The 20,000-nt window shown below is 45.8% G+C and overlaps 1 protein-coding gene across 1 annotated transcript in view; it reads left to right on the top strand.

Annotated features, from left to right (window-relative positions):
• The window catches only part of LOC113828703 (T-box transcription factor TBX20-like), a 104,347-nt gene that overhangs the window by 15,981 nt on the left and 68,366 nt on the right, over positions 1–20,000 (top strand). Inside the window, exon 2 of the mRNA XM_027381720.2 lies at positions 6,500–6,833. Within this exon, the coding sequence (XP_027237521.2) occupies positions 6,500–6,833 (334 nt within the window). The remainder of the gene's footprint in view (positions 1–6,499; positions 6,834–20,000) is intronic.

Here is a 20,000-nt window from a genome sequence, read left to right on the forward strand (position 1 = left end):
AGTGTTAGAGAGAGAAAGGGAAAGGGAAATGGAAATAAAAAAAGAAATAAACAGAAATAGAAATAGAGAAAGAAAAAAAAAAAAGAGAAACAGAAAGAAAATATCATCTCTCTCTCTCTCGATAGCGCCCAGTCCTCGTACCGGCGTAATAACCCCGCTCCGGTAACCCTCGATATCTCCTATTTGCTCATTACCAATTTGATATCATAGGAGCAGCTCGTGTTTATGCCGATTTATACGCCCCAGAAGACCCGTAAATCAAGATAAGATGCAACGATTAACATCCCGCCTCAGCGACCGCCGGCCAGTTGCATCGTCGCCTCCGTGCGTTGTGAGCGACCGCGAGTTCCATCTTTATTAATAAGGCTGTTTATCTTTGATGGTTGTTTATCCGGTGGAAGTTTATTAACTGCTTGTTTCGTCTTCCCCTCGTCATCGTTCTTTGGTGGGGGGAGGGGGGGTGTATTTTTGTCTGTCTGTGTGTTTGTCTGTTTCTTTTTCTGTTTGTCTGTTCCTTTCTCTCTCTCTCTGACTTTCTGTTTGTCTTTTTCTTTTCTTTCTTTGCACTTCTGTCTCTTTTACTCTGTCAGTCTGTCTGTTTATCTGTTTGTGTCCATGTCTGTCTCTCTTTCTTTCTCTCTCTCTCTCTCTCTCTCTCTCTCTCTCTCTCTCTCTCTCTCTCTCTCTCTCTCTCTCTCTCTCTCTCTCTCTCTCTCTCTCTCTTTCCAATTAATTCCGCCTGAGTCAGAGATCAAGGGAGGGGGAGGGGAGAGGAAGGGGAAAGGAGGAGAAGGAAGGGAGGGAGAAGCAAGGGGAGAGGAGGAGGAAGGGGAGAGGAGGAGGTAAGGGGGAGGGAGAAGGAAGGGAGGGAAGTGGGGGGGGGAGAGGGGGAAGGGGGAAGCCCGAGCACTGGAGTGTATAGGGAAATAACTCCTTCAAAACCAACACCCGAAAAACCTCAGCTTACCGGCGAAACTTTGGTTAGTTAAGACCTTGTTTGTTTTCGTCACCGCTGCTTGTTTCCGGGCTTGGCAGCGTGTGCGTGTGTGTGTGTGCGTGTGTGTGTGTGTGTGTGTGTGTGTGTGTGTGTGTGTGTGTGTGTGTGTGTGTGTGTGTGTGTGTGTGTGTGTGCGTGCGTGTGTGTGTGTGTGCGTGTTTGTGTGCGTGCCGCCAACGATTAGAAAAATGCCGTAGCGAGACGTTGGAAACATTGCAAGCAAGGCTGAGGGGAGAGGAGAGGGGGGTGTATGAGCCGAGGGTGTGGAGGGGAAGGAGGGCGAAGGTAAGGTGGGGGAGTGAGGGGGAAGGGAAGGAGGTGGAGGGGGGGGAGGGGGAGGGGGTATGCTAGGGCCAGGGCGGAGGCAAAGTGTCATTTTAATGATGTGACGTATAATTGGTTGCATGAGTGTTGTGTTGTGAGTGCGTGCGTGAGTTCGTGTGTACACCTATCGACGTCGTTTCTTTCTCTCATTTTTTCCCTCCAATTCTAGTTTCATTTCATCAATTTTTTCTTTTCTTTTCTTTTCTTATTATCATTTTTACCATTGGCTATCTTTACCCTCTTTCCATTATGCCTTTTACATCATTTATCATATATTTTTTTCTCTTCACTTTTCTTTTACGTGTTTCTCTTCATTTATCATATATATATTTTCTTCCTTTCTTCTCTCCCCCACTCTTCCCCTCTCTGTCGGTTCTCCCTCGGAATATTGATCGCAATTGAATAGTAACTTCCGGATCTGGACCGTCGATACTGCAACTTCAGTTCTGAATTTCAGTCGTTCGGGTTCTCCATCTTTCTCTATCCCTCTTCCTTTTCTTTTTCCTACTCGTGTATCTTTCTCTCTTTCTTCTTCTTTTTTATCTCTATTCTCCTATTTCTTATTATATTATCCCTTTCTTTCTCTCCCCACTTCTCTCTCCTCATTCTTTCTGTATTCCCTTTCTTTTTCGTGTTCTCCTTCCTACTTCCTCTTCCTTTCCTTCTCTTTTCCTTCTCCTCCATCCTCCTCCTCCTCCATCCTCCTCCTCCTCCTCCTCCTCCTCCTCCTCCTCCTCCTCCTCCTCCTCCTCCTCCTCCTCCTCCTCCTCCTCCTCCACCTCCTCCTCCTCCTCCTCCTCTCGGTGTCGGGGTGATGTCGTCGTCGAAGCGAGGAAGACGAGACAGCGCATGCGTCCTAATTGATAGTTAATATTTCCGGGAGGGTGTTAAGGCGTGCACGGCAGTTAGGGGGCAATGGCGGGTGAGGGTGTTGGCTGCGTGGCTGAGGTGTCGTTGTTGGGGTAGTTTGACGTGGTCGTGGGTGGTTTGGTTGTTAGAGGTGGAAGCGGTGGGATCTTGCGTGGTTGTGGGTGTGGTGTGGTTGCTAGGGTTGGTTTGGATTGGTAGTTGAGGGTTGTGGCAGGTTGTGGGTGTGGGGGAGTTTGGCTTTTAGGGGGGTTGGGGTGAAGGGAGAGGGAGAAAGTGGAAGGGAAAGGGAGGAAGAGGGTTTGGACACCTCAAAAGGGTGTGCAGATTCTGTTGTTTGTCTGCCAGTTTGTCTGTCTGTCTTGGCGGCTTTAGAAGGCGGGGTTGTGACCCCTCTTATCCGGTGGAGGGGAAGGGGAGCAAGGGGAGGGGGTCGTGGGGTTAGAGGTTACGCAACGAGGTGACTGTGTTTGTGATTGCAAGCAGGGGAGGCTCCAAGGGGAGAGAGAGAGAAGACAAATGCTGATGTTGTTTTACTTTGGCTGAAACAAGAGCTGAATTTCATGAGGTGGAAGGGGACTCCGCGAAAGAGACATGTGTCATTATTTTATCTCATATTATGTGGCAACATATATGCCCTTTTAAGTTTCTGTTTCTGTGTGTGTTTGTTTTGGGAAACGACAAGGCTAGGGTGGCAGTCGTGAGACGCTGTAACAACAGGCTTGGTGTAAGAAATTGGTGTAGACTGTTTTGATACAGGTGTGTGTGTGTGTGTGTGTGTGTGTACATGTGTGTGTGTGTGTGTGTGTCTGTCTGCATCTGTGTGCGTGCGTGCTTGTGTTCTTGCGTGTACATGTACGCCAACTTCACCTTTTGAACTTGGAAAATTGTTATCCGTTTTTCGACAAGAGTGTTTCTTGTTCGCGTTATTGTTTGTCCGAATGCGTGTGCGCCTCTTCCATGTCTCGCTCCCGGCAGAGCCCCGGCCGGACCCGAGACCTTGCCTGTTTATCCTTCGATCACGGGTGCCTGCGAAAACGGACAGGTTTATCTCAAGACATATAAATGTTTTTGTCCAGAATTCCACCTTGCTTTTTCCCTTGCGTCTCCCGGCAACAGTCACGACTCGGGAGGGTGGAATAGTACACACGGCCTTTTATACGGACACACACACACACACACACACACACACACACACACACACACACACACACACACACACACACACACACACACACACACACACACACACACACACACATTCAGTCTCCCTTGTGCAATATCACGCTAATAAGAGATTAAAAAAGGGTTAAGATTAACGCTTAAGAATGACAAGTTACGAAACGCATTCTCCGCGTCTAATTAAATCCGGCAAAAGAGAGAAAAATTACGTAGAGGTTTTGCGTTCTGAGTGATTCGTTGTTAACTAGGCGTGTCCGGATCACTCACGCTGATTCGATTTTAAAAGGATTACTCGGAAACGGTCACGGTGTAAATGAAGAGGGAGAGAAAGAGAGAGAGAAGGAGAGAGAGAGAGAGAGAGATAACAAAATTACCGGCAAATATACAAAGAAAAGCATATGTACATGTATATATATATGCATACATAAATGTGTGTATGTAAATATATGTGCATATATATGTTTGTTTGTATGTACTCATTATATATATGTATATATACATACATACATACATATGCATATATGTATATCATATATATATATATATATATATATATATATATATATGTTATAATATATATATATATATATATATAATATATATATATATATTATATTATATATATATATATATATATATATGTATGTATGTATGTATTGTATACATACGTGTATATATATATATATATATATATATATATATATATATATATATACATATATATATCCGAAAGTATATATATATTTTTCTTTCACCCAAAGACCTCGCAGACATCAGAGGCTTTGTCCGCTCATGGTAATCCGAAAAGCTAGGCATAATTTTCTCTTTTCTCTTACGATTCGCTTCATTGCAAAAGTGACATGTTGAATTGCAATAATCGTTTTAGCAGTCAGGAGGCCGTGGTCTGGTAATCCTCCCGCCAGCCCCTTCCTCAGGTTTCCCTTCGTCGGGCGGTTATTCTCTGCGCAGCGCGAGGAGACGAAGGAAAGTGAATACGTTATAGACGGCTTGTGGTTGGCGCGTTGTTTGGGTTTGTAGGCCTGCGGTGTGTGGGTTTGGGGAAAGGTAGGTTGTTTTGGCTGCGTTTGAGTTAATATTGCGTTTGGGTTTTCGTTGGGTTGTTTGGGAAATCGGTCGGAAATGTGTAAAACGAAATGGAGGGTCTTATAAGTTTTGGAGTGTTGTTTATCCGTTCCGTGTGTAATTCGCGGGGAAACAAGGGACCGAAAATGAAAGCAACTGAAACCACTCTTCTCTTTTTGCATCAAAGAGCAAAAGCGCGGGGCGGGAAGAGAGCCACGAGCGGCGATGGCAACAAGATCGCTCTTGCCGTCAATCAAGCATGCGAAGACAACCTTTAATTGCCCGATCTTTCAGCATTCTTTTACCCCGAGTTTAGCCAACTTTAGCGGCAATTTGATCGAGCGGGATTTCGCTGACTCATCCATACCACGGGTGGAAAATCTTTGAGATTTATTAGTTTAATATGATATTTACGAGATTCGTTTACATATGACAGATTAGAGGGCGATTTAGCAAACAAAAAACATACATGCTAAATTTAGCTTACGCTGTCAAGCTAGCAGGAGGTATTTGTAATGTTAAGTCTTTGCCAGATTTATTGGACAGAGAAGTGCGCTGAAGATAGCGACGAAATGAGCAGTTTAGCGACACTTCTTGTAAGTTTTTAGTTTTTTCCTTCTTTTTCTTATTACCCTTCTTTTCCTGAAAGCGAAAGATAGAGAAGAGAAGTAATGAGAGAGAGAGAGAAGGCAATAATAAAAAATAAAAGTCACAAAAGAAAGTAAAAAAAAAGAAAGAAAAAAAAAAGAGGATGTGCAAGTCAAAAGATAAACAGAGAGAGAACGAGGGGAAAGTCACGATTCATACGACAGCGCTTAGAGAAGAAGAAATAGAAGAAAAAAGAATTAAAAAAAAATCTATCGTGAATATAAATCAAGGTGTCCACGGCTTACCCCCCCTACCCCCTTATCCCCCCCCCCCTAGCCCTTACCCCTTCACCCTATCCTCTATGAAGGAGGAGATAAAGCATTGGAGAGGGAGAGGGAGAAGAAGGGGTAGGAAGGGAGAGAGGGGGGAGGGAAAGGGAAGAGGAAGGAGGGAGGGGAGAGGAGATAGAGAGGAGGCAGAGCAAAGGAGGGAGGGGAGAGGAGAAGAGAGGAGAGAGGGGAGGGAGGGGAGAGGGAGAAGGAGAAGAAGAGGGAGGGAGGGAGGCCCCGACGGCACGAGAGTGAGTCCATAATCTGGCTCTCCTTTCCTGAAGAACGACCATGATATTGCAACTCCTTAAAACTGCGAAAACCACTACACAGACGGAGCCTCCAGATTACCTCCTTAAGACCAGATCAGAGCGGCGAGGAGTGTGAGTCTGCATCGCTCGACCCGATTTATGGAGTGGGTGAGGGTGGGGAAGAGGAGGAGGAGGAGGAGGAGGAGAGAGAAAAAAATGAGGGGAGAATGGGTAGATGAAAAAATAAGGGGATGGGGGATGGGGGTGAGAAGGAAGAGGGGGAAAGGAAGGAAGTGGGAGATAGTGGGGATGGGAGGGAGAGGGAAGGAGGGAGGGAGGGAGGGAGAGGGAAGGAGGGAGGGACAGGGAAGGAGGAAGATAGAGGGAGAGAGAGGGAGATGGAAGGAGGGAGAGAGAGAGAGAGAGAGAGAGAGAGAGAGAGAGAGAGAGAGAGAGAGAGAGAGAGAGAGAGAGAGAGAGAGAGAGAGAGAGAGACAGACAGAGAGAAAACGAAAGAAGCTAAAAATAAAAGGGGGGGGGGAGATAAAGCAAACGCGGGAAAGAAGTAGCCGAGAAAGAGCATAAGAGAGATCATAGCACCTAAGCTGAGGGACAGAGGCACCGTCTGACGTCCAGCTTGTCAATGGTGACGTCCGTCCTTGTAATTATTTCGTCTAAATCTAAAACGTCACAGATGAAGGCTTGCTCTGGCTTGAGATGTGGATTTGGGAGGCATGTTTATGGCTCCGATTATGACTTGTTTATTGATTAGATGAGTTCGTGCTCTAGGTCAAACATTTCATTAGTGTGTAGCATAATTTCTGCCGTTGTACGAATGTGCGAATCAGCGTTCTAAAACCCTCCTCTTCCTCCCGCAGAGAAACTCACAGAGACGAGCATCAAGTCCGAAGACGAGCTCGACGACAGCGCCGACATCGAAGCCGAAGACATCGACATCGACGTCGTCTCGGACAAAGATGACTGCGACCTCGACAGCAGCAAGGACCCGCTCGATAGGCCGGGCTCCAAGTCCCCCGAGTCGACCTCCTCCGACTCGACCCACAAGGAATCAGGGAAGGCCGCCAAGTTGGAGATGAAGACCAAGGGGAACTGCCCGGACCTCGAGACCATCGACTGCCACCTCGAGACCAAGGAGCTGTGGGAGAAGTTCTTCGAGCTCGGCACCGAAATGATCATCACCAAGACAGGACGGTAAGTGTCTTCGGGGTTCCTTCTGCCGGGGGGAGCGTTTGGCTTCCTTCGTCAGTCTCTTAAATCCTTATATATATATATACATTTTTTATCTTCTTCGTCTTTGTATAAGATGGGGTATTCGTCTTGGCGTTCTATTGATTCTTCTAACTTGTTTTAGGGTTTTTAGGGATTCCGATCCTAAATGAAACGCAAACAAACATGTATAATATTATCGTGCAAATGTTTGTATAAATAAGTAAACAAAAAATGCGCAAAGCCTCTCAGTATACGATTCGTTAGAACGATGATAAGAGTAATCAAGGGAGATAAGATATAAAATGAAGAAATAAATTAAATAGATCATTAAAATATATCAAAATAGACTAAACATAGCTAAGAAACGTGAAAAATACAACAAACAAGAGTTACTTTTATTGTCTTGAAAATGCGTTTTCCGCGCGCGTGGGTCGGGGAAGGATGAAGGAGGGGAGAGGGAAGGGGAGGAGGGGAGAGGAGGGGAGGGAAAAGGTCCTACCTACCCCGCCCCCTCCACCTCCTTCCACTCCCTCCCCCCGTCCCCCCGACCACCCGAGGGCTCTCCCGCAGTGTCGGAAAACACCCGCTTGTTAAGCCCTTCTTCCCAATTTTATGGTTTTCTAATTTGATTTCCACGCGGCCGGGACAATGTCGGAGGGATGACACCGTGGAGGGCGCGTCACCACCCTCGTCAGGCGGTGATCGAGAGGGGGGGTGAGGGGGGAGGGGGGAGTTGAAGGATCGCCGCTGGGACTTATTAAGGAGGCGTAGGAGGCTGTGGGTTCATTTTGCGGGGGATTAAAGGATGCTGTTAGGTTGGGATTGTCCGCTGAATCCAGTTTTGGTGTCTAATGCGCTTTGATGACGTGCGGGTACTGAGATCGAGTATGTGAATGTATGTTCGATGAGCAACATACTTAATATCAAGTACTGTATCACGAAAACTTACTTGTAGTCAATAACAAACGCATAAATCAATAAATAAATACCAATACCACCTGCTCAATCCACCTCCACAATTACACGCACAAAAAATCAATTCCAAAAAAGGGAAAAAAAGGAAAGGACGAAGGGGGGTGGGGGGGAATAAAATCTGAGCGTAGCGCCACCATCCCCGCGCGGCCATGTGGAAGCGGCTGCCGGACTGACCCCTGTCTTCGTTCCGGAACACGGCGCCTTTGTTGGCTTCCCCGGGGATTGGCGGGCCGTGTGTCGCCCTCCGGACCACCTCGCACGGAGATAAACACTCATATCCGGGGCGATTTATCCTTATAAAACCCGCCTATTCATCATAATCTATCAGAGCGACTCCTTCTGCGGGAGGGGTGGCTTCTCCTCCTCCGAAGAGGGGTCGGAGGAAACCCTCCAGGGACCGGAACACACGAGAAAAAGAGGAAAAAGAGGAGTGAGGTGAAGAAAAGAGGTCTCGTGGACGCGGCCGACGATGTAAACAAAGGCCGGCGGACAAAGCGTCGACTTGCCGATGTTTCCCCCGCGTCGCCTTCTGCCACAATCGGCGCCCATTGACGCCTCCTCGACGCGACATTTGCTGTTCCGGCTCCATCGACGAGGGAAACAGGCGGTCGTGATTTGCTGTTAATGCGAGGGGAAAAGAGCCACGCCGCTCCGGAGGGAAACAGCGGGGAGATGGAGAGAAGAGGAAATTAGGTTGTATTTTTAGGAGCGATTTTTTTTTTGTCTCTTGTTTGTTTTGCAATGCGTTTTTTTTTCCTTCTTCTATGAGAGAGAGAGAGAAAGAAAGAGAGAGAGAGAGAGAGAGAGAGAGAGAGAGAGAGAGAGAGAGAGAGAGAGAGAGAGAGAGAGAGAGAGAGAGAGAGAGAAATGGAGAGAGATAGCGCGACGGAAATAAAACGAAAGTACAAATGAAGTGAGAAAGAGAGATAGAGAGAGATAGAAGTAGAGATAGAGACAGAAACAGAGACAGAGAAATAGAAGAAACAGAGCCAGTGAGACAAAGAAACAAAAGAAGAAACAGAGCGAGCGAGAGAGCGAATTCACGACCCCAAAAAATATCATCGCATGCAGTTGGCTCTCTTCAACAGACGTATCTCGTGGTAGACTGTCATTCCACTCCTGATTTATAACCATCCCCAAGAAATTAAGATTAATTTGGCGTGACGTCGCTTTTGAGAGAAAATTGGCGCGCTGCTTTTGACTTCCTTGGCCGCCAGATGTCAGGTCTCCCGGCTGAGAGCGAGAGAGAGAGAGAGAGAGAGAGAGAGAGAGAGAGAGCGACCGTGCTTGCTGCAGCTCTTACTCGCCCGCCCATAATTCTCACTTACTGTCGGCGAGAATTATTGTATTTCTATAACTATCACCACCATCGCTGGCGGCTCCGGACGTGATTAATAGAAGCTCCGTGATAGTTCTTGACGTCGCTGTAATTTGGTAATTCTGTACCGACTGTTAACGTGCACTCGCGATGGGGGTAATTGCGCGCTGATCGCCGTGGACAAGTGAAGTGCGAAGTGCGGGGATCGCGTGGCTTCGTTTTTTTTCCCGGTCTTGGGATTTTTGTTCTCTTGCTCTTTTGTCTCCTTTTTTTCTGTTTTTTTTTCATTTTTTTTATTTTATTTTTATTTTGCTCTTTCTCTTTTTCGTATCTCTTGTCTGTCTGACTGTATTTCTCTCTCTCTCTCTCTCTCTCTCTCTCTCTCTCTCTCTCTCTCTCTCTCTCTCTCTCTCTCTCTCTCTCTCTCTCTCTCTCTCTCTCTCTCTCTCTCTCTCTCTCTCTCTCTGTCCTCCCTCCCTATCCCTATCTCACCTCCCTACCCCTTCTATCTCCCCCCTATTCCCTCCTTTTTCCTTCTCCCTCCCATACACCGTCCTCCACGTCTTTCTTCCTCCTATATCCCTCTCTCTTCCTATCCCCCTCCCACCTTTCACTCCAACCGGCGTAAAACGAACACCCTTAATGACAGGCCACCGGAGAGGGAAGCACGTTTCGGAAGTCCTCTGACGCCATTCCGTTTTAGCGAAGTCTCCCCGTCTCTCTCGCTCTCCGGAAATCGAAATTGGGCTTCACTCCTGCAGCGGCGGCGAGAAAAAGAGCTTGATAATGATGATTAAGAATTCTGACAATTGATAGTTTGGGGGGGAGTGTTAAGTAGGTGTTAGTGTGGGAGGAGGAGGTCATTTTTTTTTTCTTTGAAACTCTCTCTTTTCTTTTTTTTTTTTTCGTTTTGTTTTTGTTTTTGATTGTTTTTTCGTTCTTTTGGGATATTTCTTTTTCTTCTTCTCTTTTCATTTTCTTTTGCGTTTTTTTACCTTTTTTTTAGTCATCTTACACTTTTTTCCTTTTTAGTTTTGTTTTCTTGTTCTTATTCTCTCTCTCTCTCTCTCTCTCTCTCTCTCTCTCTCTCTCTCTCTCTCTCTCTCTCTCTCTCTCTCTCTTATACTTTTAAGCATTTTATTCTCTCTCTCTCTCTCTCTCTCTCTCTCTCTCTCTCTCTCTCTCTCTCTCTCTCTCTCTCTCTCTCTCTCTCTCTCTCTCTCTCCCTCTCCTCTCTCTCTCTCTCTCTCTCTCTCTCTCTCTCTCTCTCTCTCTCGACACGTATTCGATTAACACCGTGCAAGTGGGATATCATTATCATGCCCCGTTGCAAACTGTTATTACTCTATTTCTTCGCTTCGTGTTACTTCCCTTGTTTTATTGCTTATTCTTATCGCCGTTCTGTGTTATTACGTCATTTCCCAATAAGGATAGGATATGGCGGGGTATGGGTAGGGGTGGGGGAGGGGGTGGAAAGCCAGGTAAGGGCGACCATATTATTATTATTATCATCATCATCACCATTATCATTATTATTATTATCATTTTTAGTATTACTATCATTGTTATTATCATTATCATCACCATCATCATCACTATCATTACATTTTGTTTTTTTACCTTGAGGAGCGAGGTTGGAGACCCTCAGAAGTCACAGAGAAAGAAATTCTTCTGTTGACAAGAATTAAGCCCGGATTTACGACTCATAGCCCCGTGTTATAAACCCCCGTTGTCCTCCGCGCTGGATAATCTGGTGCAAGCGAGCGAGTGAAAAATTAACCACGACGCATAAATCTGGCGAGCGGGTCAATTCAGAGTTAATGCCGGACAGATTTTCAAGTCTTAAGTGTACGTTCTCGAGGTAATTGGTTTCATAATGGTTGAATTCACCGTGCCGGCCATTTAGTGTGTGGCTGTGTCCCGTCCCCGATGCTTTCTCCGCTCCTTTCTCACTCGTGTGTGTGTGTGTGTGTGTGTGTGTGTGTGTGTGTGTGTGTGTGTGTGTGTGTGTGTGTGTGTGTATCCGGGTTTTGCAGTAGCGATTGGAGATGGGAGGGAAGAGATGTGATAGAGGGAGAGGGAACGAAAGGAAGAGGGGAAAGAGGGGAAAAGAGGAGACAGAAGGTTAAGTAAGGGGAGAAAGGGGGGAGGGAAAGAGAGGTAGAAGGCAAAAGAGAAGGGGAGAATAACAGGCAGGGGAAAAGCCAGAAGGCAAAGGCAGGGGAGAGGAGGCAAAAGAGTAGAGGGGAGAAGGGAGAGGGAAAAGAGCAATGGACGGGAGAGGGGAGAGGACAAAGGGAGAGTAAAACAAGGAGAGTTGGGGGGTTGTCGCGTCGTCAGAGGACAAAGTGGCTCCAGAGAGTGAGAGTAAGAGTGCGAACCCTCGTTCCTCAACACTTAACTTCCCGATCGATTTCCCTCCGCGAGTCCTCCACCGATGGGCGACCATAATACCGAACAGGATCGGATTACACTCAAATCCATAAATATTTTCCCCCGTGGAGCATAATGCCACTCGACTGAAGCGTGCATGAGAGTGTCATCATGCTCACTTATCATGTTAGAGGCTCGTAGCGGCTGTCAACAAACACGACTCGAGACACACACGCGCGCACATACAAGAGGGCGTAAACATGCATACGTGAGCATGCGCTTCGGATGGGCGTTCTGGGGGGGCTTTGTCCACCTTTTTAACTGTTCTTGGGTTCTGCTTTTTTGAGGGGGGGGGTGATTTCTCCCTTTTTTCTTTGTTTTCATTGTTTGTTTGTTTGTATTTTTTCTTCCATTTTCCTCTTTCCTATTCTTTCTCCCGTCTTCTTCTTCCTCATCCTCCTTCCTTCTTCCCCCCTTTCTCCCTCTTCCTCCTCCTCCTCCTCCTTTTTCCTTCCCTCTTCCCCCTCCTCCTTCCTTCCTTTCCTCCTTCTTCCTTCTTCCTTCCTCCCCCTCCGTTATCACAGCACCTCCCCTCCAATCAAGCCAATGAACAGCCCCAGATAAAACACCCGCTTGTGAGTTACTACGAGGTATTAACATCACTTGTTCAATTGCTTGTTGAAAGTCGAATTAAATTTTCAGAGCGCCGTACATCAAGGAACCGACACTAACTCAGTGGCGTTACTAGCGCTGGAAAGAAAAAAGAGAAAAAAAGTCTCGTTCTCTCTTTCTTTTGTTCTGTTGTTCTTTTCGTCTTGGTGTTCTTTTGTTATTGTTGCTGTTATTGCTATTAGTGCTACTACTACTATTACTACTACTACTGTTACTACTACTACTACTACTACTACAACCACAATTACTACTACTACTATTACTATTATTAATACTGCTATTACTACTACTACGACTACTGCTACTACTGCTACTACTACTACGACTACTACTACGACCACCACCACTACCACCATAACTTAACTACTACTATAGACATTCACTTTACTGCTTTTACCAGAACTACAACCACAGCTATTATTAATGCTACATCCAACACCATACAACTGCCCCCAACCCCGACCTGGCGCCTAACCCCCTACCCTCTCAACCTCCCCCCTCCCCCCCTCTATTGCCCTTCTCACCCCCCCTTTCTCCCCCCTTCTCCCCCCTCCCCATTCGTGACCGAGTCCCCATTACGGCGTGAGTTATGACGGAAGTAAAGTCAGTTATAATAAGGCCATAATAACACTCTAATAACACGCTATGCTTCGGCATCCGGACGAAGGGGGTAGGAGGAGAGAGGGAGAAGAAAAGAAGGGAAGAAGAAAGGAGGGAAGGAGAAAGGACGAAAGAGAAGATGAAAGAAAAGCGTTGGGCGATAAGTGAAAAGAGCGGATTGGTGATTTGATTGTAACAGCCGCCTGAAGGACCAAAAGTGATCATTCCCAATCACGCCTAACATTTCTTGCGTATTGCTAGGCGCGGCGATGGAGATGTAGCGGTTTTTAGCTTTATGGTAGCGGAGATAGCGGTATAGTAGCGGCGATAACGATGTAGCGGTGTGGTCTGTTTACACATTTTCTTTGGATAATTCTTTTGGTGTGCGTGTGTGTACGTGCGCGCGAGTGGCTGTTTGTTTGTGTATGTGCGAGAGGCGTCGTCACTGCCAGTCAGCTGTCAGTCACGTCCGGGGTTTTGTGGTGATAATTGCGCTGTGGCGACGCGCGCAGCAGGATCAGAACCCCCTACGAGCTGCTTCATCTACCGTCTTTTGTTTTTGGAGGGTTACTGGAGAAGGCGGGACCGTTTGTGTTATGTAGTCTATTAACGCGAAGGATATTTATACGTATCGGGATCTGTTTGATAAAAGGGGTAAACATATTTATAAAGAAAGTAGCGAAAGTTAATTACTATCGAAACATTAAGAAACCAGTAGGATCGGATCCCCTTACGAGCTGCTCCATCTATCGTCTTTTGTGTTAGGAATGAGCTTGAAAAGGCGGGACAATTTGTGTTCTAAAGTCTATTGACGTGGAAGATTTATCTATCTATCGGTATCTATTTGATAAAAAGGGGATAAAAATATTGATAAAGGAAATAGCAGTTAATTGCTATCAGAACGTAAAGAAACAAGAAACGAATAGATTTAAGGGGAAATAATCCTGCAAAAAGGAAAAATATTTATATATAGATATCACAGCGGCTCAACATGATCCATAATTCAAACATCAAAATTCCCTTGATAAAACCCGGGTCCTAGTGGATCTTCCCCTTCTCTTCCTCCTTCTATTCCTCCCCTCTTCCTTCTCTTCGTCCTCCTCCTTCTCCTTCTTATGGTTCTCCCCTCCTCCTTCTCCTCCTCGTCCTTTTCCCCCTCCTCCTTCTCCTTCTTCTTATAGTTTCCTTTCACCTATTTCTTCATCTTGCTTTCACTCCTCCCCTTCTTTACGCTTATTCTTCTTTCGTTCCCGTTCTCTCTTCTTTCCTCATTTTCTCTATCTCCCCCACCCCCCCATCCGCCTACTTCCAAAGGTGTGTCAGGCAGTCCTCTCCCCTCTCTCCCCCTCTCTTCCCCTTCCTTTTCAGCCCCCACCCCTCCTTCCCCCTTCCCATCATCCCCTCCTTCTTCTTCCTTTCCCTAACTCCCCATTCCTCCCCCCACCTCCCCCTTCCCCTCAAACAGCCCCTTGATTCCTCCCCCTCCCCCCTTCACGCAGTTTCTTAAAACACACCGCCCCAGACAAGCATTGCCATAATGGGTTCCCTCCTTTAATTTATGACCTTCCTTGGGTATTGCTATCCTTCATCGGGTAAAAATTTCAATTTGTTCCCCAGGCTGACAACAGTCCGCGGACATTTTGAGAGAAAATGGAAGTTCGGGGGTGATGGAGGTGTGTGTGTGTGTGTGTGTGTGTGTGTGTGTGTGTGTGTGTGTGTGTGTGTGTGTGTGTGTGTGTGTGTGTGTGTGTGTGTGTGTGTGTGTGTGTGTGTGTGTAATTTTTATGTGAATGACTGTGTGTATGTGCGCGTGTGTGAGTGTGTGTGTTTGTGTGTTTTTATGTGAGTGAGTGTGTGTATGTCTGTGTGCATGAGTGTGTGTGTGCGAATATGTGTGTGTATATGTGTCTCTGTATGTGTATGCAGCTTACCCACGTATATATTTACGAAAACTAGAGATGACATCATACCAGAACATCCATTCTTACACCATAACAAGTCTCTTTTCCCCATCCTAGCTATTTATTTCGAATCCCCACGACATATTTTCCTTTTGAGAACTGTATACCGACGTCGAGGGCAATATATCCTCGGCATTTTATTGAAAGACACCTGATATATCGCCACAGCTGTCATTCTGGGACATACTTACGGACCAGCGGTACTTCGCAATCACGGTGGTTTATGTACGCAACTATGTACTGATCACCTGATATTTCACGTGTTTGTACTTCATTTTTCCTTTTTGTTTTGTTTTGTTTTACCTTCGAGGAGGTCATGTGAATAGAGCTGTAGATCAACCATACACGCTTCCATTAACCTATCATCAACTTCCCTCCCCCCTCCTCACCCCCGCCCCCTCCCCCCCCCCAAAAAAAAAAATCGGTACGAATCAAAAATGAATTAAAATGAAAAAAAGCAAAATAAAAAACAAAATGGACTCAACATCGTTCAACATCATGGTCATAAACTGGGCTGCAAACAGTGAATTAATACTCCATAATCATAGATTAACAAGATAGACCCCCGAGCGCGGATTAAAAGAATCAAACGCCTCCGCTATTATATATATATATATATATATATATATATATATATATATATATATATATATATATATATATATATACATATATATGTATATGTATGTATGCATGTATGTGTGTGAGTGTATGTGCGTGCGCGTGTGTGTGTGAGTGTGTGTGTGTGTGTGTATGTATGCCTGTGTATGTGTATGTAAGCATGAAAACATGCCGAGCAATCTCAGCCGTTCCCTTCCCTCAAAAAAAAAAAAAAAAAAAAAAATGTACTCGGGCTGTACCCAAGCCTCGTGAGTACACCCAGAGAGGGGTGGGCGGAGGGGGAAAGGAGGGGGTAGAGTGGGAAGGAGGGGGAAGGGGAGGGGGAAGACGTGTGCTGTAGTGTCCGGAGAAAATCTAAAGCGAGACTCCTTAGCAGTGAAGGAGTGGGGGGAGGGGGAGGGAGGAGGAGAAGAGAGAGGAGGAGAAGGGAGAAAGGCTAGAGAGAAGGAGAGGAAGAGAGGGAAGAAAAGGTAGAGAGGAAGAGAAGAAGAGAAAGGAGAAAGGCTAGAGAGAGAGAGAGAGGAAAAGAAAGCGACAAAAGAGAGAGAGGAAAAGAAAGCGACAAAAGAGAGACAGAGGACAAGAAAAGGACATAAAAGACAGAACAAGAAAGCTTTAAAAGAGAGATAGAGAGAGAGAGGACTAGAAAAGGATAGGAGAGAAAGAGGACTCCGGCTAGCGAGGGAGAAGGAGGAGAAGGAGGAGGAGGAAGAGAAGGAGGAGGAGGAGGAGGAGCAAGGAGAAGGTGGCCTCCCTCATGAATCAGCGGCCGCGCCACCCTTGCCCGGCACTCTATAATAAAGGGCCATCAACATTCTCGACTCGTGCAATCATCAACACATTCGGGGGACTTAATCATACACATTGAGTCCCGATTGCAATGGTACGTATCCTCAAGTCCTGGGACAAATTGGGAGTCGCGGTTGGTGGTCTCGCGAGCGCCTCCTTCTTGCTGTCCTTCTTCGCTTCCTTCTTCGTCTTCTGCTTCGCCTACTTCTTCAACTCCTACGATCTTTATTCTTTTTCTCTTTTACTCCTTTTAATTTCTCTGTTTCGTTTTATTTTTTCGACTCTCTCTCTCTCTCTCTCTCTCTCTCTCTCTCTCTCTCTCTCTCTCTCTCTCTCTCTCTCTCTCTCTCTCTCTCTCTCTCTCTCTCTTTCACTCCACCAAAGAGGTCGAAACAGGCATATGTGAAGAGAGAGAGATAAAAAGAAAGAAAGAAAGAAAGAAATACAGAGAAGCCAAAAAAAACAAAAAAAAAAAGTGTCCAAGGTAGCGAGGATTGAACGCAGATCCGGATCCAAGATTAGAGATTAGAGATTAGAGATTAGGCGGTAGCGTCGAACGTAAGTAGCGGATCGAACGGTACTAATGTTTCCAGCACCGAGTTTAACAATTAAGGAATCAAATAGAGAACTTTTTTTTTTTTTTTTTTTTTTTTTTTTTTTTTTTTTTTACCCGAGGTGGGAGGGGAGGGGGGTAAAGGGGAAGGGGGTTAATGGAAGGAGGGGGGGGGTTGGGGGTAGGGAAAAAAGGGAGGGAGGTTGGGGGTTAAATGTAGGGGGGTGGGGGAAAAGGGGAAGGGAGTAGGAGGATAGGAGAAGGGGTGGGGGAAAGGGGACCATATTAGAAAATATAGACAAGGAGGTAAGGGAAAAGAAGTAGATAGGGGAATAATAATAATAGTAATAATGGTAATAATAATAATGATGATAATAATAATAATAATAATAATAATAATAATAATAATAATAATAATAATAATAATAATAATAATAATAATAATAATAACAACAACAATAACAATAATAATAATAAATAGGAGCGCCTCTCGATTTTTTTCTTTCTTTTTTTCTTTTTTCTTTTTTTGACTGACTTCTGGCGCTTTGTCGAGACCGAACAGATGCTGTTTGTACAATTTTTTCTCCGTGTGTGTTTATAATATCTTGTGTCATGATTGAACAACTCCCGAAACCCGCCAATTCAGCTGATAACCATATATTAACAACGTGCTGAACAAACCGACCATGTTCATATTTATGAGAAGGAGGAGAGAGAGAGAGAGGGAGAGAGGGCGAAGGAAAAGCGGAGGGGGACGAAGAGGAGATGGAGCAAGGCTGATGATAAAGGGAGGCAGCAAGAGCGAGATTAAAGGAGTAATAACAAGGGGCAGATAATAAGAAGGAGATGAACAGTGTGGAATTAGGAGGATGTTAACCAGGGGGGAAAGTGGAGTGGTGATAGAATACGAAGAGGGGAACAAGAGAAGAAGGGAGAGAAACGCGAAGAGGGGAAGAGCGAAAGAGGGGAGGATGAGTGGGGATGAAACGAAGGTAAAGGGAGGGAACGAGGAGAGAGAGAGATGAATGGAGACACAAATCGAGAAAAAGGAAAGACGAGGAAAATAAATGAAAAGAAAGAAAAAAAGAAAAAAATATATATATATATATTGTAATGAATCAGCCAACGAAGGGGTTTATCCGTGTTCAAAGTCATTTTAGCGAAGTTAAAAATTCCGTTCATCGAAATAAGAAAAATATAGAGAATTCTAGAAGCGGGATAAGGTGGTAGGTGGTGGTGGTGATGGTGGGAGGGTGTTATATCTTGGATATACGTGGAGGTGTGAGTGTGTGTGTGGTATAGCCATAATGACAGTGGCCTTCTTAAGGATGTGAGGTGGTGAAGACCGTGTGTGTGCGTGGATGTGTGTGTGTACGTGGGCGTGCGGGCGTGCGGGTGAGATTGACTCTGTCGGACGAGCCACCCTTTTAGCCTGTCAGGTTAGTGTCGGGGTGGGCGAGGGACGCGGTGGACGAGGATGCTGTCTTGAGGGAAGAGGAAGAGTAAGAGGAGGATGAAGAGGAAGGGGGGGAGGAGGAAGGAGGGAGGGAGGAGGATGAAGGAAGGAGGGAAGAGGAAGAGGACGAGGAGAAGAAAGAAAAGGAGAAGTAGAAGAAGAAGAAGAAGAAAGAGAAGGAGGAGGAGGAGGAATAATAATAAGAGGAGGAAGAGGACCGACTCTTCGCGAGATCGCACGAAAGCCAGTGATTCCCGCGCCGCGCCGGGGACAACGACAGCCCAGGGCGAGTATCACTGCAAGCTGCTCGTGTCCGCCGGGAGACTGAGGCCGCGTCTCGCTCACGCCTTCATGGGCAGCCGAAGCCACAAGGTGTTCCTCCGCCCACCGCCCGCCCGCGCGCCCCCGCCCTCGCCTGTGCTGCCCGCTGCTGGCCGAGGAGCGCAGCGCCGCCGCCGGTAACGATTTTGGGCCCGACGCTCGCTCGCTTTGGGCGCCGCGATCGGAAAGGCCGTCTTGGAATCGTCTTCGGTCTCGCTCGCTCGCTTTCTCTCTCTCTCTCTCTCTCTCTCTCTCTCTCTCTCTCTCTCTCTCTCTCTCTCTCTCTCTCTCTCTCTCTCTCTCTCTCTACCCCACCCTCCCTCCTTCTCACCCTCCCTGCCTTTCCTCGCACCGTTCTTACAACTTATTTCTCTCTCTCTCTCTCTCTCTCCTTCCTCCAATCGCTCCCCAAGACGCCCTCCCTCGGCAGAAACCAAAGCCGACAGCGGGAGCGAAAAGACAGCCTCGTTGCCTTCGGGCTCGGCAAATGACATGCAAAACAGGCTCGGGACGTCGGCGCTCCACGTGAAGAAATCGCCGCGACGGTTCGACAGCGATCGGCGACGGGCGGGAGCGACGGCGGCGGCTGAGCGGGAGGCGGCGACGGGGAGAGCGGCGCTGGGCGGTCGGTCGGCGGAAAACTATTTTTTTTTCTCCTTTTTTTTTTAATAGACTAGTAATGGTCATTATGAACTTTGATGAAAGTGATGGTTGAAAATATCATTTGATTTTAACAATGATTCGGGCATTATCAATGTCAATATTCAGTATTATAACGAGGAAAATCTACAAAATTGATAATACAAGAAAAAAAAGACAATCAAAACTAAGACACACACACACACACACACACAAAATCGAAACCACAAACCAAACGAAAAAAATAGCCCCCCCACACACACGCAAAAAAAAGGTAAATAAAATAATAAATGAATGAAAATGTAAATAAAAAAAATAAAAATAAAAAGTATAGAAAAAATATACATTACACCCGACCGCCTGCACCCAGCGCTGTCTCCCGAACGCCCAGAATTCTCTCACGGATCCAACGCTTCTTCAGGAGATAAATAAATAAAGACTGCTCAGTTAACCGCGAGATCCCGAGAGCTTTTCGCCGTAACGGAAGAGGGAGCGGCGACCCCCCCCTTCCCTCACCCCCCCCCCTTTCCGCTGGGGAGTGAAAAAATGGAGGTTTAAGATTTCGTGGGTTTGGGGGTGTCTCGTGGAAGGGGGGGGGGGTTCTATGGGGTTCTATTGTTATTATTATTATTATTATTTATATTTTTGTTATTGTTATTGTTATTATTATTATTATTATTATTATTATTATTATTATTATTATTATTATTATTGTAGTTGTTATTTTTGTTATTACTATTGTGTTTTTATTATGGATATCATTGTTATTAAAATTGAAATTGTCATAATTATTTTTATTATTGTTATTATTTACTATTGTCGTTGTTGTTATTATCAGTTATTGTTATTATTATTATTTTTATTATTGATA

This window comes from Penaeus vannamei, chromosome 15 (genome assembly GCF_042767895.1).
Source record: "Penaeus vannamei isolate JL-2024 chromosome 15, ASM4276789v1, whole genome shotgun sequence".
NCBI lineage: Eukaryota > Metazoa > Arthropoda > Malacostraca > Decapoda > Penaeidae > Penaeus > Penaeus vannamei.